Source organism: Brachycentrus maculatus, unplaced genomic scaffold (assembly GCF_059751285.1).
Source record: "Brachycentrus maculatus isolate JH-2025_06_01 unplaced genomic scaffold, ASM5975128v1 h1tg000209l, whole genome shotgun sequence".
Classification (NCBI taxonomy): domain Eukaryota; kingdom Metazoa; phylum Arthropoda; class Insecta; order Trichoptera; family Brachycentridae; genus Brachycentrus; species Brachycentrus maculatus.
In genome coordinates this window covers 238,476-264,657 of record NW_028280960.1, presented here as the reverse complement: position 1 = coordinate 264,657, position 26,182 = coordinate 238,476, and the positions used below count along the sequence as shown (strand labels likewise).

Here is a 26,182-nt window from a genome sequence, read left to right as displayed (position 1 = left end):
ATTTATTTTTATTAAAATACAGTAAATGTGTAGTATAATTTGACTGCATGTTTACACCAGGAGTACAGACTGAGAGAGATAAACATGTTATCCAAAATAATTCAGATAATCTGTCACACGTCACTCAGACATGACATTTACACACGTATATTTAGGGCGCTAAGTCCCCCGGGCATTGTATAATATTTTCCACCCTACTTCCCTGAAAAATCTGGAACATTGTCGGATAGAGACGTTAGCGTAATTACTGAAGTTGTAGCGAAATTTCCGATTTAATCTGCGAAATTGTAACTGGCTTTAAATTTTTTTTTAGATTGTAACATTAATTTAGCCGTAATCAGATTCAAGGAAATGTCCTCATTTTGTAAATGTTTAAAAAAATTAAAACATTTTGACAAGATGATTGAAAAATTAATGGAGTATAGCTTAAAGGTTTAAATTTATTTATATTAATAAAGGAAATTAATCAATGTTTCAAGAAATTGAAAATATGACAGTGGAAATATTAGTTGTGCTAGAATAAAAATCACTACTTGGAAAGTTACTATACGAGGGTTGTCTTTTAAGATTTTATAAAAATTAAAAAATTACCGAACAAGTGGGAAACAAAGTGTTTTATTGTTATAAACAAAGTCTTTATACTTTTGCATATATTCAAATAAATTCTGGAAACATTTTTGCCACTCTGTTAAAAAAAATGTATTGCAGTCTTCGATATGCCAAGAGACCCCTCTAACTGCCTGTAAGTCATATGCTGATCATCTTCAATCATGTTGCGCACAGCATCCATGTTTCTCGGAACGACAACCGATTTTGGTCGACCTTCAGGACATTCATCTCTGACGGACGCACGACCACGACGCAATTCTGCAAACCAATTGTAAACTGCCTTCTTTGATGGTGCTTCATTACTAAAAGTTGCACGAGGTGATTTTATGCATTGTTGTTGACTAAACCCTCTTTTAAAATCATAAAAAATCATCCAACGCAATCCCTCACGAGTGATCTCCATTTTCGCACAAACGTACTTCTTTCAAAAGTTCACTGTCAATAACCTAATTGGTCAATTAGTAAGTTCACAAATACAGTGATGTCACAACTCGCAAATGCCATCTTATATTCGATCGTAAAAACTTAAAAGGCAACCCTCGTATCTCTATAAGAGTAGGCAGAGATGATGAAATATCATCCTCATTTTTCCTGACATACACCCCTAGCCACATCTACATCCACACAATTTCTCATACATTTCTAAGGTTCTGATAGATTTGGTCATACTAAATCTTTTTTGTATGTCCTCATTAATCTATGTTTAAAAAAATCTATGATAGATGCACGATGTATGATAGATGTTCGAATGGTGAAATAAGGAAAAAGAATGCAAAGCTGAAATAACCATTATCGACAAAATTAAGAAAGGTGTGTTGAGATGGTTTTGGGCATGTGGAACGTATAAGTGAGGAAAGAAAGGTTAAACAAGTTTATGAGGCAATTATTTTTTTTTCAATATACTTTATTTATAAAAAAAATCATTGTAAAACGAACTCCCTCTCTAAACACAAGTATCTACTTTATTAGAGAGGTAGAAACGTTATATTTGAATTTTTTTGTATATTTTGTATTATTTCAATATGTATTTTGTAAAAAAAAATCTATATAATAAATCAATTAAAAAAATTTAGTTGTAAGAAGAAGCAGAGGAAGACCAAGGAAAACTTGGCAGAATCAAGTGTGTCAAATACTTGAAAGCGGCCGGATCAGAACTCGAAATAATCGGCGGGTATGTATGAGGAGATGTACGAATGTGGAAGAGGCGAAGAATGTTTGCAAAGACAGGGTGGCATGGCGTTCTATTCTCTCTGCCTACCTCTGTGGGGAATCGGCGTTATGGTTAGTTAGTTTATTTATGTAAATATAATAATAAATACATCATGGTTTCCTGCAGTAATGACAAAAGTAATAAATGACATTTTTTAAAGTCGGAAAATATATTATTAGAAAAATAAATTTTGCAGACCAAAATTATTCCGCCATTTTATTCGAATATAAAATACTGTTTTTAATTTCAACGTTTTGGATAAGTGCTAGGCTTAGTGAAAAATAATGCTACCTGTTAAGTGATGATCACCAGTTCTCGGCAAACGTCACGTTTCATCAGTAGATCATCTCTTATAAGCCGAGCTTTCAGGAAGAGCCAATCCAAAGGGATCAAACACTCGTGTCTTGCGGGATGATTATCTAAAAATACACAATTCCCAGCGCAAAGGCTAAGTGCAAGATACTAACTTGAAGGGCTAGTCAGTACTGTGTTTACCTCCGTAGTCAGTGTAGGTGTTTTACAGAATGTAATGGGTTATCTTGGTTAAAATGAAAAAAAAATACCTAAATTATTCGATTAAATAATAATAAAATTTGGAATAGTAGAACAAAAAGGAGAATTGCAACATTATAAGGCAATCGGAGTTGAATACCCGTACTCGTAATAGCTTATGTCATAAGAATGCTTATGTGTAAGAGTCCTTTTTTTATAAATTTTTTATTATATAAATTTGTTTATATAATAAAAAATTTGTACTTATTGAAAAATACATTTCAAATTTACAACATATTTTACAACAAATGATAAATACTTTCAAATAAAACATGATTCCAAAAATAAAATCAATTTAATGTAATTACAACAAAACTTATCTTTCAACTTGTATCCATTACTTGTTAATTGAATAAGAACTTAAATATTTGTATTTAGCAGTCCCCAATATTAAAAGTTGTCAAATTTTTACTGTATTTTCATAAAAAATATTATATTTAAATTCATACTTAAATTTTTTTTTAAATTATGTATGGTAATAACTAATCATTTCATTATTTACAAAATAATGTATTTTAAAATATTTAATGAAAAGTAAAAATTTATTTCAAAATTAGTTTGAAACACATCTTATTTCTTGAGACTAATTAATACAAACTATTTTCTTTCCACATAATATCTTTGTGATCTAACATATCGCTCACTCCTTTCAAGAACGTCATAAATCAAAAATCGTCAATTTTTAGTTGTGCATGTTTTCGGAATGCCTAGAAAATGTACTATATCCCAGTAAAAGAATCTTATTTTTAACTTTATATTTACCCGCTACAGGGCAGAAAGTGTTGTTTTTGTATTTTGAAGAAAAGGTATTATTTAATTATTATTTTTAAATAAACTAAATATTTTTCAAATGGAGAAAAATCCCTCAGGTTATGCTTAAAAACATATGTTGCACAGTAAGAAGTTCAATAAGTGGCTTGATATTTATTTTAATACATTGTTTTATATTTTTAAACTTTAAAAACGTTCTCCTGAAAATGGAGTTTTTTGATTTATGACGTTCTTGAAAGGAGTGAGCGATATGTGTAGTATTGCAGAAGAATCGGTTTTCTTTGAAATCGGTAAATAAATTAAGGCATTATAAAATACATAGTTATTGGGAATAAAATTACAATGTTAACCATTAAATTGAAAATCACAATGCTCTTCGAATATTGATCACACGAGCACTTCTAGTTTCATTTGAAAATACGTAATCTCACGAAACTTCATACAGCTCTTGGTTTGGAACTGCGCTGCAGGTGTGTTACTGCCGCTCTCGCGAATGAAATTTAGTTTCTGGTTTTGGAAAATGATTTAGTGACTAACTCGGTAGTGACAGCTTGTCTGAAAATTATTCTACGTCATGCGGTACTCATTGGCGTAAAATAATGTCTGCCGGGTTAGGGGAACGAGTGACTGCATACTGGCAGCTGGAACCGAGTATGGAGTATGTTTATTTAGGGAATTACTGTAATGTAACGACAACTTGTTTCCAATCAAAAGCAATATGGAGGAATGTACTCACGTATATATTATATATATTTACATTTATACTTAATGTGTGTGTGTGTGTGTGTGTGTGTGTGTGTGCGTGTGTGTAATTCATCGTGAACTGATTGAGCGTTTGACGCACTCTAAAGGGGTTAGATATCAAAGTTGTTTTCATACTCATGAATTTTGGCACAGTAGCTCACTGTTTATCTCACAGCCAAATAAAACATTGACTTTTGTAACTAGTGGGACTTTTATAATAAGTAGTAAGTATTCTGTGTGCAAATGGGAAATAACGGGCTATGTATACAACAGAGAGGATGATATTAGTCAGGAAGAAAAGTTCTGGAGTTTCAACTAAAATCTGGATACAAAAATGAGAAAGAAAGGAACGGTGGCCGACAACGCGGTAGTCACTCAATGATACTTTTACAACATTTTGAGTGTGTCCACATACTTGTTCACAAAATCTGGATTTTCTCCAATTACAGGAGTTATTTTCATATTATTTTTTGACACCTCATCAAAGATGAAGAAGAATATGGAAGTCTGGGCATTTACGGGGCTGACGACCGTAAATACCCAGATTTAAAAAAAATGTAAAGTGATCACTCACACCAGCCTATGATGGTCGTCAGCCCCGTAAAACGGCTGTCCAAATTTAAAACACAATAAGGGACATTTTTTGTAGTAGGTTTTTTTTGCATTTTTGGACCAAGTAGAGTCTACTTACTAACCTACTACAAAAAAATGTCCCTTACTGTGTTTTTAATTTGGACAGCCGAAATGCCCAGACTTCCATATTCTTCTTCATCTTTGATGAAATGTCGAAAAATACAATGATTTTTTCACCAAATAGTGGATAGATGTAGTTTGCCAAAGAAATAATATTTTAGCATTCGAATAAATCAATCCGGCAGTCGCCACCCTCAGTCATAGGAGATATGGTAGAAATAAGATTTTTTTAAAAACTATTCAAATTATAAGCTGCACAAAAATTGAAAATTATGTACATTAGCATGACACACCACGAGATGAATATCGACCTGCAATGTAAGCGATCTCAGTGCTGACAATGTCGAGTTGAGCATATCAACATTTTCATATTCATCGTTGACCAATTTTGATGAATGATAAATATAGGAACCTTGTTTAGAGTTTGTTCTACTTGTGGGAAGCGCTAAGGTGTCAGTTGTCCTGGTGATAACTCTGAAACATATACAATTTATAAACGAAGATCACGTCTGCTGACTTCCCGCGATCATCCAGAGTCGGTGCTAGTCTAACTGTGCGGTGTGTTGTGTTGCAGGTGTCTGGGGCGCGCCTGGGTCTCGGCGCGCTGCGGCCGCGCGCGGTGCTCATGTGCGGCGCGGCGGGCGGCGAGGGCGGCGTGGCGCTGCAGCTGCGCGGCGCGGGCGAGGTGGCCGTGGCCTGCCAGGACCCCGCGCTGCTGGCCGACCTGCTGGCCACGCTGCACGCTGCCGGTAAGCTACCTGACAGCATACCTACTAACTTCTCCATCCGACATCTCTCGATGCTACAACCCTCGCTCCGACCGGATCATTCAGCGTTCACATAATACTTAAATACTCATTTATTGTAACTGCAGACAGTAGGTAGAAATCCATATTGAATTGTTGGGTAATAATATCCAAAATAAAACAAGATTTTTGTTGGATTGAATTCTACATGTATTTATGTATATCTTAACATGTGACGCGTTTCGTTTTCTTAGGACATTATCAAACACTCTTTGTTTGATAATGTCCTAAGAAGACGAAACGCGTCACGTATTAAGATATTCACAAATAAATGTAGAATTCAATCCAACAAAAACCTTGTTTTATTTTGGATATATTACCCAACTACTTAAATACTCTACTGTAATACTTCAATACTCACGTGTAATAATTAATTACTCTTTTTCACGACTACCTAATGAGAAATGACCATTTCATCGTCAGGTCAACAGGTATACTATATAGAGTCTAAAGCTGACTTGATAATCGAATATTTTTAAACCGGTTATCGTGAAGTAGAGTTTTTAGGTGGTTTAGTACAGAGTGAACGATGAATGACAAGGAGAGTGTGATATTACCATAACACCAAATTAAAATACAACATTTGTGAACTTTTTACACTTTATTAGCTCATTTGATAGAAAAGATTAACACACATTAAATGACTGATTTATATTTTCATAAAATAAAATTTTTTTTTTAGAAGATTAACAAACCATTATTGTTACATTTGGCATTAGCTTTATGGAAAAATATAATGATTGTAATATTTTTAGACCGCTTTTCGATTTTATTAAAATAAACACGATTAGTTTTAAGAGCTACAGATTTCTCGTCACCGAGTGTAAATACAAACAGATATTTAAAAACTTTTTTTTACTAATATTAATTGAGGTGAAATACTCGATTGCTCAAAATCATGAGTTAATATATCGGAAAAAAGCGGCGTTAATAATTTCTTGTGGATATTGTGTTAAAAATGCATTGTCCGAACTACGAGAAACCTAAAATTAGAATCAAGGAACATTGCCATTTGTAATTATTTTTAGAATTCGCTAATTTTATACTATAATGGACATTTATCACACCGATGGCTTACGACCTTTTATTGTTACTAGAAATAAAATAAATTTATTATTATATGGGTGTATCTCATAAGTCTTCTTTCAACAATTTTCAAATATCAAAACTGTATTTATTGAATACCAATAATCGAAAAAATCTACGCCCAAACATAAATTGTATTAAAATATCGAATTGTTTATTTTTTATATTTTTTTATTATTAATGTTTGAAATTGCATTCCACCTGCCTTCACGGCGTACTTTCTTGGGAAATTAATTAATTTAGTGCCTTCTGATACTCGCTGTAGCGCATCTCCCATACTAATCGCAACCAACGAAGATTGTACTGACTCCATTATGCTAGAGACAAGACCGTGTATTGAGTTACCCTGGACTATTCTACCACAACAAGAAGCCACTAATTACTAAAACAGACTTCGCGTAATTATATTACAGCTGACGGATACAATTTCATTTTAAATTCCGCGATTCCTCCATTTGCTTCATTGTGATACGAATAATGGAAAAGCAACAATCTTGTATCCGAATTTCATTTCACGTTTGAAATTAACTCGAAAGAAAAATCTTACAATTTATAATCAGACTCAGGATTATTCACCCTAAGAATACGAAATATTATAGGTGTCTCAACTTGAGATAAAACATTTATCGTTTCTTTTTGTATATGAAAAAAGAAGCCTGAGCATCCCAAGACTTACGACCTAGGATTCGCCTTAAGTGATCACTTTATACACTTGTGTAGCGTTATTGAACACCCATAATTGAACATCCATATCACACAAATTTTTGCCATTTGCATATATGTATGTAATGGTCTTGGATTCCTTTCACGTGTGGGTTTAAATGGATCTAAAAGTATGGCTGTGTGTGGCGCCATGAGCTGAGATTTTATTTTTATATATACACACGTATACACACGCACACACACACATATATATATATATATATATATATATATATATATATATATATATATATATATATATATATATATATATATATATATATATATATATATATATATATATATATATATATATATATATATATATAAATATATATATATATATATATATATATATATATATATATATATATATATATATATATATATAATATATATATGTATATATATATATATATATATATATATATATATATATATATATATATATATATATATATATATATATATATATATATATATATATATATTTATATTTATATATATATATATATATATATATATATATATATATATATATATATATATATATATATATATATATATATATACACACACATTAAATGAGTCAAGATTATATTCTTCTTAATTTTCCTATGAATGAAGCTGAAAGTGTGAGCATTCCAGCTCTTACGACCTTACTTAATTTCAATCTTACTCTATTTCGATTTTCAAACTTGCGAGATTTGACATTCAGATGTTCCGAGAAGGCAATCCTTTCAGCAAAAAATATAAATGAGTGGACCGGATTCCAGTTTCAAAAAAGAAAACGTCAGAAGCTGAAATAAAGTTTCCTCGGGTTGTCAGGAGCCTCATCCATCACCCACACTTGAAGGGTCAGAACTCTGGACTCTAGACTACCATCGATCACACCGACCACGCGGCCGCGACGTCTGCGTCTGCCAGACTCGATTCTGTTCTCAACAGTACAAGACATATAAAAAGTTTAACGTTAATAAAACAGACAAACCATTCATATGTTATATAAATATATTTTTTCCGAAACATTTATTTTTATTTTTAGGGATTTCATGTAAAATAACATATTGAGTGAATCCAAATACTTGATCATAAATCTAGATTTCTCCACTAAGGAGTTATTTTACACACGTGTAAGATTCATCATTCTACCCATGATTGAAAACCACAGATGTAGGATCCATCTCATGATTTTCTCATCATTGATTTCATAACAGCCAACTGTCATACGTAGAATAGAGAATTTTACACGTGTGTAAAGTGATTACTTAACCAGCCCATGACAGGTTGTAGCCCCTGTAAATGCCCTGACTTCCATATTCTTCTTCATTTATGTTGAGATGTCAGAAAAATTTCACTTAGCGTTTGAGATGTACGACACACACTAATACTCACTCACAACCATATTTCATATGTTATACATTACTTCATACTTTTATCCGTACCTAAATGGTGCCAAGGGCACCAAATCTGATCGAAGTAGTGATGACCCGATCGCTAATTTTATGAAATCATTCAATCCACCCGGCGCTTCAGTTTTTAGGGTTTTTATTTCAATTTTTTAAATGTTTCTAAATATTGTTTTTGATAAAAATCATAATCAGTTGGTACCGCGAGATTTACGTACTTATATATCAGCACATATTTTTTTTTACCTGTGAGCGATATGTTATTCCTTTCACTCTAATAAATATGGTACGACTATTACGAGAGAGTGAAACAACTAAACTACTCGGCTTTTGTTTGATCTAGTTTCCCGCTACCCGCACACAGTCGTTGTATGACGGCGCGTTGGTACAGACGTGGTATCCCTATGACTCAGTTGGCGTGAGTTAGTATTTGCTGCAAGCTGTGTACTACAATTTCCATACAATTACGAAACGGGGTGTTTTGGTACCCCTTCCCCTTAGTATCAAGTGTAATTTTTGAATGATCAGAAATTAAAAGGCTAAACTGACGCGCTCTTTGGTGTATCCTGATTTATTTTAATATAATTTCATCACTATGGCCATTATTCAAAAAATCATATTTTCAAGGTGAAACCAGAAAATTTGAATATTTTGATGGGAATATTGGGTAACCCGTACAGGCTTTATTCGAGAACAACATGACGTTGAGTAATGATCACGCGTAAACCTTAATCACGCAACTACTAAGTGTCCGCATTGATATATAGGTATATTACATACAGGTGATACAGTAAGTTCTCTGAACACGAATGAGTTCTTTTTCAAAACTTTGTGAAACAATTTTTTTTAAACATGAGTCTAGCAGCATCAATCAAAGCGCGGAGTATGACAAGGAGACTTTCTCTGATATATTTGATTTATTTTTTGCATTTGGTAAAAACTATTGTTTATAAAAATGACATCGGAGTCAATCAATTAGATAACTAACTCTACCCGACCACGCGTTGGAGCGGTTCAGTCTGGTTAAATGGAAAAGAAAGTAAAGGGAAAGCAGACATTTCTAATATGTTTAATATCACAATCATATTGGCACTCGATATTTTATCAGTTTTCAAGAAGCACGCTATCCACAATGAGTAATATTTAGTATTGCGCGTATTGCTATTACATTCAACAGATGGCGGTACCATTGTGGTATAAAAATGTTTTCTTAAAAATTATTTACCTGTCCACATATTACTAAAATATCTGTCTGATAATATGATAGATATTGTATCTAGTATTAATATGATACGAACACGCGCGTATTCAATTGCAACATTGTGTCAACATTTCAAAGCAATCGGTGAATACATTTTATAGATTTTATGATTTTGAACAAATGAACATTTACATTTTTATTTATGTAGATAACGTTTGTAATTTGATAAGTTGGTAGGCACCAATGCCGTTAATACTAGTGCATAAACGTTCCCAGTCCCGTCAGTTCCCGCTTCCAGTACGAAATACTTACACAGTAATCATTATCCATAATGTAAATTCCAAGTCAACATGTAGTTACCTCTAGTTGTTCGATGCATGCTGATATCACTACTACACTTTATTACGATTTTTTTGTAATGGTTTGAATTTGAATGATAAAAACGAATCCTCTCTTTATAAATGAAAAGTAAAATGTTTCGTATATTTTTATTTTATATAAACGTTTTTGCTTTTAAAAGAAATTGAAAATTCCCTATAGTACAGCCGGCTTTGACATAGGTTCATAATAATATTAACTTTCTTTTCATAAATGTTTCTCGGAATTTTTCATTTCAATGCACTATTTCTTTCACTACGCTTTTCGTACCAAATTTTAAAGGCGTCTTTGAACGAGTGTTCGTTTCCAAAGATAAGTTCTTTTAAGAGGGTGACCTACTTAGAAAACTGTTACAATATTTCTTAGAAATTTGTTCTTTTTTTCTGTGTTCGCTTTTGGTATCTCCACCCAATTACTTAAGAATATTTCGCAAACTAGTCGCTTCTCAAACAAGAAATTACAAAAGCGTGCTTTTATTTTTAAGAGAATTGTTTAAAGTTAAATTAAAGTTTTACCTAATAAATACTTTTTTTTAAATCTATTGTGACACGAGTTTTGATGCATTCTGCGTCATTTACAAACACCATACAAAATGATGCGGAATGTATCGAAAAGTGTCATAATGAATTTGAAGAAATAGTGGTATTCACGAAGTAAAACTTAATTTAAAATGGATAGATTTTACTACAAAATGACTGCCGAATCATTTAATAAAATAATTATTTAAACTTAGTATTATTAAAAAAGGAAATTGATTATTCGTTTTTTTTTATAAAAATTTTCTACTTTTATTTAGACACAATGAAAAACAGCAAATATTAGGAAAATTACTATGTCAATCGTCACGGTCGTTTATCATTCCTTTAATATTTGCAATTCTAGTATAGATTTTGCTTGTATTTGACATTTTCAGCGAGTAAAATGATTTATACTTGAAATATTTAAATCAAACACTGATTTCAGTCTACTAAAATAAGTGTTTAATTTAAATATTTGAAATTCAAGTCTGGAGTTCTACAAAATAAACACCTAGTCAACAAATTAATAAAATGATATTTAATTTAATATACATTTTATATAAGTCGGAAATCTGAAAAATGTTTGTTGAATTTAAACAATTTTTGAATGCAGGTAATTTTAATTTTTAAAATATTTTAAGTAATCTTTCACAGTATAGTTTTTAGCAGCTAAAACGAAAATTTTCCTCAAATTTACAGTAGCTTGCATATAACATAAGCTGACCCAAAAAAATGATTCCGTTTTTAATAGAGGAATCTGGAGGGCAAACCGATTACGTCACTTGATGATTTATGATTAAGTTAACTCCCCTTCCGTCTAAGTCAGTGCCCTATGCATCATAATCGAGTGGGTAGGGGTAAAAAAATAACATAAATATGTCAATGAATAAAATGTTTAATTAGTTTTATTACGTATACAATAATTCATTATATTTTTTTTTTCAAAACATTTTAATTTAACATTTCAAATGGCGAAATTTCTAATAGAAAAACCTGTTGAAACATAAAGCAATTTTCCTCTCATCGTATTCCTGAATTCACAAATTGAATCATTGCATTTAGACAAAGGGAAAGGATATCAGCCTATTGTAACAAAGCTTTATATTCATACATACAAAATATACATTTATCTTCGCATATATCGTAACCAAACTAGAAATACAATATTCCATTCTGAATAGGATTCCATTCCTTATAATGGGATAGTAGTGAGAAAATGCTCCCTGAAATGGCTTCTACGCCGGAGGCTCTATCTCCCCTCCCACCTCCACACCTCCACACCTCCACACCTCCACACGTGTGTGATTATTCCTTCAAAACTCGATACTTTTTACATACAGAAAAATAAATTTCCTTACAGAGGACGTTTTATCTGAATATGAAACATCTTAATACCATAGTTTGTTGGCGATCGTAATGTACTATGTCCCATATCCCAAATTCTGAATAACATATCAATTATTTTTTTAAACTTCATACTAAATATTTCATATATTTAAATCAAAACGTTGATTTCAGTCTACTAACTTGTATATATGAGTATATATTTGTATATTTTTTTCAAACATAAAGTTAAAAATTCGTGACAGTTATTTCACCTTAACCACAGTAGTTTGATAATGCTTTAACAAGGTGAAACAATTGTCACGATATTTTTTTTGTGTTTTTCGAAAATAAAATAAACAACTTAAAATACAGAGCATTATCAAACTTCTGTAGTTCACGCTAAACTATTGTAAGAATTTTATTTAATTTTTTATTTATACCTATATTATATGAAATTTATACCTTAGTAGACCCAAATCAGTGTTTTGATTTTAATATTTAAAAAAAAACAATATGGATTTCTACAAATTTAACGCCAAATCAATATTTTAATTGATACTTCATTCCATATTTTTCCGTTATATATTTTCATACTTATGTTTCTATTTTCTATAGAATTGATGCTAGAACTTTAAATTCATAATTTTTTTAGTACCTGATTTATAAATTGATTATATAGCCTTTTTGCAATTAAAGATCAAGTTAATACTTTTGATTCAAAGGATTAGAATAAGAATGACTTTTTTTAACATCGCCACAAAGGCCTTTCTTAACCAGGCAGTGTAATATGAAAGAAACTGTTTTTCAACATCTTTGATTACTCGAGAATGCCCACATTACTTAGGTTGGCTGCTTTTCAAATTAAATTAAGTGTGAAACCAGTCAGGAAATGTGTGCTGTGTATTGCAAACCCTCCGTTAGTATCAAAATGACACAGTATGCGGTCCTTTTGTGATTTCATGAATATTATTATTGAATTTCTGGTTTCTGGATGGTTGCCTATTTATATTTTCCATGTGAATGTATAGGGGCTCGATAGTTTACCTCTTAGAGGTAAACTATCCTATATTATTTTTAAGACAATAATTGAAACTTAGTTTAAAAGTAAATTTTTCGTACATATTGCTTTACTTATTGTTCACTACCGTCTCTTAAATATGCATCGCCATTAAACAAGATAGGCACAAAATTATATTGAATAATGATTTTAATAATTAAACGTCTTTAGAATATTCAAATTTGTATATAAAATATTTTTTATCTTAAAAAAAAACAGTGGATAAACTTTTGAAATAATTTTATAATAAAAGTAATGAATGATAATAGTTGACTTAACAATGTATTTACATATTTTTTTGAACTATCTCAAGACTCTCATATGAATAATTTCAAAGGCAAAAAATCTCAACTGGGTTATTTTATTTTTATTTTTTTTTAAATCACTTAAAATATGTAAATCGTTATTATCTTTTACGAATATTTTAAAAGTACCAGATGAATAAAAAACAAGTTACATATATTTGTATATTGGGCACTATTAAATATTTTCTTTTTAAATGTGTTCCGAGGTATAGATAATATTTTGGCTAAATATTGCACATAGAACAGTTTTCTCTTGGCCACATAGACGTATGTAAATAAAATATATCGAATGAAACAGCACAAAGGATGTATGGAAGGATAGGTATTATGTATTGGAATATTGTTTGCAAAGGTTTGGGGAAAATAGCATCACATTTCAGGGAATTATATTTTATATCCGAGTTGATTCTCCAAAGCTACACGAAAGCGGTGCGATGTGGGTTCAGTAAACATTTTTTTCCTTTAAAATACACAAGGATTTCATTTATAAAATTGAAAAATAAATATTTGAAAAATCTATTGGAAAATATTTCCTTGTTGAGCGTCTGAAGGCTTTGTTTGTCGAACTACCGTTCTCTGTCCACGGCCTGATTTTTTGTATATTATATTTTACCTGATTTTTTACTCGATTAGAGTTTTAGATGGTCTTTATTACTTTCTCTTGGTCTTTCTCCTCCTTTTCTGCCTTATATTCTTTTGAACTTCATAATAAGGTATTCGTTTTGGAGGATATTTTCCATCATCTTCTTAGTATGTTGACAATTGGTCTTATTTGCATTGAGGGTACATTTTTTGTCAGTTCTACATATACTATTACTCTTTACCACATTTAATGGCTCATAGGGCACTGTATCGAATTCGCGGAATCTAATTATATGATTGTTAAATGAATTACTTTAAAAATTTCCTTTCATAAAATACTGACTACTTACATGCAATTTTTTTCCTTACATTCCTTATTTTCGGGTTTCCCATATTTTAAAAATATTTTTGATGCACAATTATTTCAGTCTATTCTAAATATACAACTAATTAAACATAACGCCGCTTCTCTGCAGTGATAGGCAAAGAGAATCGAACGCCTCACTATTCTGTTTTCGCAAACATTCTTCGCCTTCTCCACATTCATGCACCTCCCCATACATACACGCCGATTATTTCGACTCCTAACCCCGACTGCTTTCAAGTTTTCGACATACTGATCATGCTAAATTTTCCTCGGTTTTCCTCTGGTCCTTTTTCAATAAATTTGTTCTACCGTTCTTTCCTCGATCATTCATTCCACATGTCTAAATATATCTTAATCATATAAAACCAACTCCATATATGATAAATGCTCCTAAAATACAAATATTGACTTATTCTTGTGTCTATGATTGTGAAGTCAGTATAAAGGCGTGAAAATATAAATATGCCTCAGATTTATTTTGTAAAAATAAAGTGTTTTTTTTTTAGATATTAGTTTTTGTATAATTTATATTTGAAGTGATTTTAAAACAATTTTACATATTAATTATATTTTAATATTTGTTTTTTTTGTTGTTTTTTTTAATTACCAAAATAAAATATTTAAAAGTGTAGATATTGTTACTTTAAAACGAATTTTCAATAGTTTTGACGAGTTAAGATATACGCAAGTAGCAAGGAAAACTTGAAGAATCTGGAATCACCTGCATTGGCTGGCTATAATTCGATCCCGGAGCAGGCGAGGCTTCGGCATTGCTTTATTACCATTATTTTAAGGCGAACAGGCGCTATCCCATAATACCCCCACGTCTTCTCTCTACGTTCGCATACCTTATGTGCTCGCCGAGTATATGGAGGATGCCTCATACCGCCTCATATTCTAAGGTTTATTATCGTCATATTGACACCTCTCTCGAAAGAAGCAGTAAGCTTAGAGCAGAAAAAAACTGCAATTTTTCATGATTTTTGATGAATAATGGAATGGACAGCAAATATTTATTCGTGTGTTTATGTCAAGCGAATGGAGCACGAGAGAATCACTAAGAAAGTATATACGGTGAATGACGAAACGAGAATGACCGAAAAATACTTGGCACGATCAGATCAATCAGAACCTAAAATCTGGTGGTGTCGAAAGTCTGCGTAATCAGAGGGCATGTATGACTAGATGTATGGATCAAAGGAAGCGAGGAGTGTATGTCAGGACAGAAGAGTGTGGCGTTCCTTCCTCTCTACCTACCCCTATATATTGATAGTTATATGTACATTTATATATACCTTTTACCTATTACCTTTTTTTGGTCATCTTCTAGATGTGTTTCGAAGAGGATCCATGGTGATTGCCTGGTTCAAAATATGATAACGTTTTCTGCGTCCTATGCGCCCAAACCATCTCAGTTGCTTTTCTCTACCTTACGTACATTGAATTCAACAGAATAGTATATATTAAACCCTTATCCACACCCCAATGATATACGCAGTGTTATCTTGATCGTTAACAAACGAAGGAAAGGTGATCAGCCCTCAGCTCCAGGTACCAGTCCAGGGTGATATTTAATAAATATTAGAGTGAAAAAATCACTTCAATTTATTTGACCTCCCCCTGGGAATCGAACCCAGGACCTCCAGAACAGTAGCCGAGCGTGCTGACCATTATGGAGGCGATTAATGAATTAGAAAATTACAATACAATACAATAATATATATTAAAGGCTAATTCATCGATATTGTTAACAAATATGTATATTCATAAATATATATTGACTGATCATTTTATAAAATCATTTTGTATAAAATAACACGTTATTAGGATTAGTAACCTCCGAAGGTTGAATCTATAAGTCAGGGTTACATTTGAACAGGACTCGGAGTATAAATCGAGAGAGTTTCCTGCAGAATATTCCGTGCAGCGGAATCCCTAAGCTTCGCCAGGAATTATAATTGCTAATGCTCGCTATTTTATTCCGTCCTCGTGTCTGCACCTTCCTTTAGTCTACATAAACTGTCGACTGGCTCTATACCTACTCACAACTATATTCACGTTCCACCTTCCTTGCAGTACGTATAGACTCTTAATTCGTACAACGTTATTTACTCATCGAAAACTTCTCTTCTTCTATGAGAAGGACAAATAAAACATGATGAATGAAATTATCACTGTCTTGAGTAATACTACATACAAATGTTAGTACTTTGAAACCAGTAGTTTTTCAGGATTTATATTTTTACTTCAAAAAAGATGAATAGGTTTATTAAAATGAAGATAAGGGGTCTGAATATTTATGCGGCTAACGACTTGTTGTGGACTGGTTTAAGAGATAATTTTATACACTAGCATTTACAATAATACCATACACATGATAATAATTAGATAGATATGACTCAATTTTCAAAAAATTGTATATCTGTTTTAAGAGGCAGTATAATCTTTATGTCAGATTTGGGTCGTACCTGTCTCTTCATCGGGACAAATACTGTATGTTTGCACCATATTGCTTTGTAGTTGTTGGAAAAAATAACAAACATTATAATGTTTCACATATTGTATTAAAAGTAACTTAATATTTTTATTTGTAATTTAAGTTTTACTGGGTAATTATCACTATTTCTGAAAAACTATTGTGACATTCATAACAACAAGAACGTAAAAATCCCAAAAATTATTAATACGAATAGTCACAAACTACAACATGTTGAAACAATAGAAATTCTCAAAAATATAAATTATAATATACCCTTAATTAACAATATGACGATGACTAAAGCTACCCCCTATTGTCTATGTACCCACTGATAAAAATAACCCCCTCTTCAATCTTCAACATCCCAAGGACACAAATCTACCATTTGAACGTAGCTTTATACACGGTGTTGAAAATGACGCGGAATGCATCGAAACACGTGTCATGATAGGTTTTAAGAAATATTGGTACATAGGTATTTACCATGTGAAACCTTAATTAAAAATGAATAGATTTACAGCAAAGTGACTGCCGAATCAATAAATAATCAATAAATAAAAAATTGTATTATTTTTTGACATCTCATCAAAGATGAAGAAGAATATGGAAGTCTGGGCATTTACGGGGCTGACGACCGTCATAGGCTGGTTTAAGTGATCACTTTACACACGTGTTACATTCACCAATTCAACCTATTATTGACAACCACACTACTAAAATTCTTGGAAGTTCTACATACATTAACCAATTTCGTAACATTATTTTTGAATCACTAGAACTTCACGAGAGACATCAATTGATGAGATGAAAAGAAGCTTTTTATTGAGCAGAAACTCTTTTATTAATAAAATGAAAGAGTTTCACATTATTAAATAAAATATTGTCTTTTTTAATAATATAAAAATAACTCTTGTAATTGGAGATAATTTAGATTTTGTGAACATGTATTTGGATACACTCAAAATGCTGTGAATTTACACTTCATTACTACACACCTTAATCGGTTTGAATTTTCGCATAACCATCTTTTACCGACTTACTTCCCTTTACATTTTCCCGGAGTAGGTACTGCGTACAATGCATGACATGTTTCTCTAAATTAATTTGAATGTACGAGAACTTGCATCAAACAAAATCTTCATAATACACTAGTTTCCTTAGCCACTCCTTTAATGGTAGCTGTTAAAATTAAACAACGAGGAATTACGAAGTCATTTCCTGTAATTACCTATCCAAGAACAATGTTATGCATAAACATACCGTAATATAATGTAGGACTCCCGAATAGTTCTAGGTAACAATGACAGAAGTTCTAGTGCAGTATAACACTTCCTGAAGCTGCTCAAACCATTGTACTTGCTAAAAGATGTTTAGTCTACTTATCAAACTGTTATATTATTTCCGAGAAATCAAAAAATAATTCTTTAAAAGGTTGACGATTTTAGTTTAGGGTTTTATTTGTAAGACATCTAAAAAATTCTCAAATGTTTTTTTTTTGCGTAGGTGAATAAATACGCATTTTCTATTATAAGCTTAATTTCCATGAAAAACGTTTTCATATAAAGAGCATAAATAAATATTCTGTTCGTGAAAAACTAAAAGCTTTTTGAAATGTATTATTATTTAGGTAGAAGACTAATGCTGGAATACAAATATTATAAATAAATCTTCCCTCATTTATTTAAAATACAACGCTTATGGCCCTGTAAATACCAAGCTTACCATATTCTTCTTTGTGTTAAAAATTTAAAATATCTTCTGACTGGAGAAACCTAGATTTGTGAACAAGTATTTGGATGCAATCAAAATGTTGTGATTTTTTTTCCCACTTTTATCTCTATTGCTCTCTAAAATGTAACATAGGTTAGTCAGAATTAGTATCCGAGGTATAATACTGATTTATCTGGACACACTCAAGATGCTCTGATTTTTTTCTTCTTCTTCTTCATTCAAACCCTCATCTGCACCCGATATTGCATGGGGCACTTCATCTTATAAATGCAGTGTTTTTTGACCGTTGATATATCCTGGTGATCAGTCCTCCGCTTCAGGTACCAGTCCAGGGTAATATTGAATAAATATTACAGTGAAAAAATCACATATATTTCTTTGACCCCCCTGGGAATCGAACTCGGGATCTCCAGTACGGTAGCTGAGCGTGCCGACCATTACACTACGGAGGCGGCAATGGCCTTTTTTATTCCACTTATATTGCTTCTATATGATGTAACATAGGTAAGTCGGAATTAGTATCCGAGGTATATATAATACTAATCACATTGCACCCATAAAATTAGTCGTTCGCTATCTTAATAGTTCTTTCGGTGGAAATCCAGCCCAATTACTAATGTCTCCTACTTTTTCCTCCCACTCGTTTTTTTCCATTCAAAATTAATTGGATGAGATCGCATTTGGGATTGCAGAGGATGTATCCCAAGTAAGTGATCTTCTTTTTTGGAATGGAAAGTAGTTTTCAGGATTAATTAAGACCTGAATACATTTCAGAATACGTAAAAAAGTTTTTTTTTTTAATTTGTGATTATTTTTGTCATTTATGGATATTCAACTATATTTACTTTGTATTTTTCTAAATTTGTATAAAAATACGTGTGATTTTTGCAGTTAAAAAATGTTTGCTTTACACAATTTAAGACTTTAGTCCAAAAAGGGTATTCGGTATTTTTTTATGAAAAAATATACGTGACTTTAGGCCCAGTCTTAAATTTTCATAAATAACTCTAAAAAAAATTAATGTTATTTTTGAATCCTCTAAAAAAAAATTAATTCAAAGGTTATTTTTGAAATTTAATTTGAATTATAAATAACTTAATAATAGAAAATACCACTTGTATGTATATGACGCGTAATTAAATGTCATTTTCAACGTCATTTTTATGTCTCTGGGTAGTTTCTAAAAGTAGGTGATACTTAAATAAGCCAAGTTGAAATTTAATTTTAGAAGAATGTGAGATGTTTGAAAAAAAAAATAATCGCATTTACTGACCAGCAAATATTTTTTAAATGTTGTGTGGCTAACTTGAAATAATTGATTTCGAAATTTCCTAGTTTTTGTACCCCAAAATAAAGTCACACATATTTTAAAAATGCAATTTTATAAGATACCGAAACGCACGTCAACATATTATATAATAATTTGTGTTTATTAGTTAATTTTTCTTATCTCAAGTATTACATACACGCGCATATTTACTAAATAAACATTTATCAAATAAAATCTTGTAAGAGATCTGTTAAGTTTTTAAACTTTAATCTTAATTCTTCATAAAGTTTTATGTGGTGTTACTTATATCAACAGAACTGTAGAAAGAATCAAGTATGAGATGTAATATATGATATGTAATATAATACGATCTTTAGGTTTGTTTAAGTGGCTCCAATTAGCGAGAGCTATTCCATATTCATGCAATTAGATATCTTGAGGCTTCATCGTCATTACTATCCCTTGCCTCCCTAGAGGGTAGGAACACAGGAAAGGGTATCTATACTCGTATACGAGTACGTATGGAGAATTTATCTAATTATTAACTCATTTTCTTATGTAGTTTAATCTTTCAATAAAAAACACATAAAATAGATATTATTTTTTAAAAACGTTTCTTTTTTCTAAATTCTTTATTAAAAACAATTTTAATTCCTTTTTAACCACTTTTGTTATTTTATACATATTTTGGATGAAATACGATAACTTCAGTAGGCAGCAACTAAAAATCTATTATTGAACCTAAAAAAACATTTGAATTAGAGTGTAGCTACTTATTTTTTAGTAATTTTGCTAATATCTCTGAACATAAATATCTTTTAAATGACCTTATTTTTCTACGAAAAAAATAAGACTAGCTGGATTAAGTGATAATTTAATCGCAATATCTATTATTATACTAATCTACTCCGTATAAAAAGTGATAAAATAAGAAAAATCAAATTTTGATTTTAAGAGTCCATAATTTGGTCATTTTGTACGAAAAATACACGCCAATTCATTTCTTAAAAAGGAAGATCGAGGTATAAAATTAATATCATTAAGAAAATAAGGATTTTTGTCTACCCTTTACAGAGAAGTATATTTTAGCATTCAAGAATAATAACATTTCGTGGAGTAATATCCATTTATCGCCAAAATGTGAAATATATGCATTTAAATATAATATATCTTTAAGTTAAGGAACTTAATTGGCTAGAGACATAAATTGCAATGCCAATAATTGGGTGACTGTCTAACAATGGAGCTCTTACCCTACTTGGTATCTTCGTTATGTAGGTTATAGGTATACTAAAGGTTAAACTACACGCTACTACAAATCATTATTCCAGTCGACGTTTACATCCTCACAATTAAATTCCAGTTGTCAAATGGGAGCGTGAATACGAAATGGACTTAAACTATCGTCTTTGTATTTAACTAGATGCATTCAGTTATCGGAATGTATGAACTTGCGACACTATCCTTGGAAGAGCAAGAGATAAGTACATTTTCAATTTGATTTAGTTTATTTCACATTTAAGACATACCGCGTTACTTGGAAAACTCGTCTGCGCTTTCAATAATATCAGGTGCTCAGTAAAGAAAGAATATCAATCCACATAGAAAATTATTTGTTTAAAAATCATATACTCTTAACTTTTGATGAAACACTACAACGACATTAAATACTTCAACGAAATTTTGTTGAGAAACATCTACCATCTAATAAAGCCATCATCTCTGTTAATCATTAATAAAAATATTGTCACATAATATTTGTTGTTACTTATCTCAACTTAAAATAAACGTCGATTCTTTAATGATGTTAAATGTAACATTATTTAAGGAGAGTGATATAAATTGCAAAACTAAAAATTGATAAAACTACAATTATTTTTATGATAGATATCTCTTTTGATTTCAATTTGACTTATCACTATTTTTTGATAATCTATTATGACACGTGTTTAGATGCAATGTTTAAAAATTATGCGAAATTGATCATGTCACAACATATTTTAGGAAAAAGTGGTATTTGCAAAATAAAAGATAAATTAAAAATGGATAGATATTATTACCACAAAGTGACTGATGAATCAATTAATAAAAGTTAGATTTATTTTAATGGAAGTGATTATATTTTATTTGAATCACCCAATTTGTAAGAAATACGTAAGAAAATGCAGTATGGGGCTTAATGATAAGACTCTTCAAACATTCTCAAATATAAACCGAAAGGAATGTTCGTATTCCGAGTAAGTGAGTTAACACGAGTCGTAATATGTCTTCATATCCCTTCTATTTATTTAAACTTAACCCGAAGGTAATGCCAGCTGAAGTGTTAGTGCGGGTAAAGTGGGGTAACGACAATTTTCCGTTTCCCGCAACTCCTTCAGGAAGAATGGGGTGTGTTTAATCAAGGCAGACGCGAACACTCACTTCTCTCGCTCTAGTATTATTGGGCAGCTCGTTTGAGGGCAAATAAAGGATTCGCACCCGAAAAAATAAAACCGGGAATTGGGGTAAACGCGAAATTTTATAAGAGGGTAGCCAACCCGTATAACGAAATTCTCTACTATAAGTTTTTATTTTAGTCATTTAGTTCCTCCACGTTTAAAGACTTTTGAAAATAATAATATAAGGGATATCTCGAATAGTAAGATATTAATGACATTTAAATATATCGTTTGTTCAGTCGTTAAAACATTTTACTAACCGATAAATCATTCAACTGTAATCTGTCATCAATGGATGACGTTCAAATTGTTAAAATCCCGACAAAATCTAGAAATATTCAACAAATTATTATCTTACTTTATGAGAGATTCATACCCTACTTTTTGACGGATTTGTGACGGGTGTGTGCATAGACTAAAAACTTAACTCTAGAGGTAGATTAAGAGTAAATTAATACTTTTGTTGTAATTGTTTGTCTGATTTTTTTTAAAAGGCAAATTAAGTTTCATTCAAAGTTTTTTGTTGTTGCTATATTTGCCCTGACCCTCTGGTATTTCCTACACAATATGATGATATTAACAAAATGAAGCTAAAATACAAGGTATGCATCAAAGTTTTGATTCGACTAAATTGAAATTCACATGTCTAGAACAAAGACTGGGTTCTTAAAAAAAGTGTAAAAAATTGAGTCTCTTTAAATTGGTTCCAATTTGAGACAAATACTCGCGTTATTTCAACAAGCTTTCTTTTATGTTGAGGATCTCCTAATGTAAAGGTTATTTCACAGCTATTTAATGTTTCCTTTGCTGTGTACTTTGTTTAACATAGCAAGAAGACTGATAAAAACTTTGAAGCGATGTTTACTAACCCATTATTTCTGTTAACCATAAAATAGATACCTTTCACAGTATTTTTTTTCCGCCAGCCACATTTCATATACACATTTCACATTTCAATACAATATATATCATTTATTAAATAAATTATCATTAAAATAATCAAATAACTCCATTAATTGAATTGACAGGCACTTGGTGGTAATGTCTATCTATTTTTAATTAAGTTTTACTTCAAATCGATGCTGTTTAAATGCATTCCGCATCATTTTACGGTGTTTGAAAATGTACATACTCGTATTTATATGTACAAATGTAAAGTAAATGTTATATGTAAAACAAGAATCTACATCTACCGTTCTATTTATTAAATTGTATAGAGTAGCAAACTGGTAAAAGCATGGAAGGTAGAAATGGGTATTAGTACAAAGCTCAAGTTTGTAGAAAAAATTACAAATTAATTAATTAAATTGTTATGAAGAAGAAAATTTTAAAACCGGATATACCAGACGATATAAATGTTTGCTGGTAAGTGGTTTCAAGATTGACAATGAGATAAACATCATTTTTATACCTCAAATTCTTAAGTATACTCGTATGTAATAGTGAAATATATTTTACATTATGCATGCAACGTAAAATCAAAAGAATTTTACTGCTAAGTAGGAAAGAAAATGGTATAAGAACAGTTAAATGTAGAAAATCCTCTCGGGGTTGCATATTCGTATTTGTGCAAGGTTGCTTAAGGACACATCTTAAGTAAAATTTCCTCAAAAGGAAAAGAAGCATATATAATAAATTTACATATTCACAACTTATAGTTAAATAATTATTATTTTTTTAGTATTTAAAATGCACTAAAAATATAAATGGTTTTTATTTTCCTATAAAAAACCTTAAGATATAGTAATAATTTTGGATTATTAAAATATAGGTACTTCATATATAATACCATATAGTGATAAAGTAATTTGACTCCAATAGTCAATATATCAATTTTCTTCGTTAAAGCTGCCATCAATATTATGGCTGGCTCTGAACTCAATCTCAGTAGTTGCATAAGCTTAACTGAGTGCAAAGATAACAAAGCGCAGAGAATGTATCACGTACTTCGTGGCACGTCCTCCAGTCAGGAGTCTGAACTGCCCTTAACTAAGCTTTAGCTACGTTGGTAATGTTTGAATCACGTACTAATGTTGCATATCTACACAGTGCTCCCGCAAAACGTGGTGACGACAAATTAAAAAAAATTGCATCACGTACTTCATTAATTTGCCTCTCGTTATGATTTTTTCTTATGAATGAAATTTGTTGCAACAACTCGCTGTTGCAATAATTTTTATTATAATACAAGTAAAGAACACTAGGTTAAGAAAAACATGATCAATATCTTAAAGAAGAGTAAAATTATGATAATTTGAACATGTAGAGCGATTTAATTATGATTGAACGGTTTAACGGGTTTGAAGTCGTAACTGTGGAACACCGAGAATGACATGGTATGATTAAGTACTCAAAATCCTTGAAATAAGACAGGTCAGAAGTCAGAATACGTGTGCAGGTATGAGGAGATGTATAGATCTGCAAAAGTTTACTAAAATATTGGAGTTCAGCGAATTATCCTTTCTTCTTACTTCTACGGAGATACTGCGTTTTAGTAAATTAATAAGTTACACAGTTATATTATTTTGCAATCTTCAGAAAAATACGCTGTCTTAGAAGTATGCCTCAGTATATAATAAGAGATTTATTTTTGTTGCATTTTTTTATAAATTTGAACTAGAATTTATGCAGTTGATTTTTCGAATGTTTGATAATGCCCTTGTAATGTAAAATAGCTATCACAAAAAATAATTGATTCGGCGAAATTATAAATTGTATAATGATTCATATTAATAATAATATATTTGGATGAACCGTTAGTTACGGCGTTGGGCGTAAGCATGATTCATTTCTGGTAATAAGTTGGACATATTATTATTCAGGGAAGCTACATCGTATTCCAGAGGAAAGTTTCACAATTATCTGTGCTAGTTAATCGGTGGTTAATTGCGGCCAGATATTATGAGGAGAAGGAGAGATTTAGGTTACAATAAATTGGAGACTCTAATTATGTTCATAATAAATTTTCTGCGCAAAGGTAAACGAAGTAAGATCCGGAGTGAGCAATTTACAATATTTCTATTTCGCAAGCTTTTCAGTATAAGGATTATAGCTGTGATCTATTGCCAAAAAGCTTTCATATTAAGATATCTCTGAGAGTCAACTAGTACTCGTATCCTTTAACAGTTTTTGTTTTACGCGTGTCTTAAGATATAATTAGTGTTTTTTTTGCTAAGGAACCTCTAATTGAATGCAATTACAAATTCATTTATTTTAACTGTGAAATTTACTATTTTAAATATAAATTATCTTATTAAATTATTTTACGTATCTTATAACAACTAAATTACTTAAAATGGCCGGTCTCGAAGCAAACAGCTTCATCCACAATAACTGGTTAACCAAAGATATATTAAAAGTCCAAAAATATTTTTAAATTAAAGAAAACAAGTTTCCGGTGCAAACATTGGTTGACTAAACACATATGAAATACTAAATTATTACGTTTTATTGTTTTTGTTTACGTGTTTATTTGTATACTGATGCAATTAAATACTTTAATCTAAGTTAATATCAAAACTATTATGTTCAATATCTAAATATTTCATAATCTATCAAAATGCACTTATCTAATAGTTCAATTTGGTTCTTCCTATGACCTACTTGCATACTATGCACATGTAAACGGTTATGATTCCAAACTTGCAGTTCTGTTTCTAGATCAAACTAATCTCGAGAAGTAAGATCGCAGAGACTAAACATGTCTATGGATATAAAATTATACGGGAGATCTAGTAATTTCTGATAAACTTTTTGCTGAAGATATACAATTGATAATGTCAATTTTCAGCCCTATAGACAAATCAAATTCGAAATCAGTTCGTTTATGCAAAGTCTACAAATGTATAATAATAAATTTTATTTGTACGATTTTATACATATTTTGTTGTTTGTTTTATGACTTAAGCACTTATTAGGAAGTAAAAAATGGTTTTAAATTAAAAACAA

At 30.9% G+C, this 26,182-nt stretch overlaps 1 protein-coding gene across 1 annotated transcript in view; it reads left to right on the top strand.

Moving 5' to 3' along the window:
- Positions 1 to 4,220: 4,220 nt before the first annotated feature.
- LOC148307104 (uncharacterized) overlaps positions 4,221 to 26,182 on the top strand; it is a 122,122-nt gene continuing 100,160 nt past the window's right edge. Inside the window, exons 1-2 of the mRNA XM_088263933.1 lie at positions 4,221 to 4,253; positions 5,154 to 5,328. Coding sequence (XP_088120059.1) covers positions 4,221 to 4,253; positions 5,154 to 5,328 — 208 coding nt within the window. The remainder of the gene's footprint in view (positions 4,254 to 5,153; positions 5,329 to 26,182) is intronic.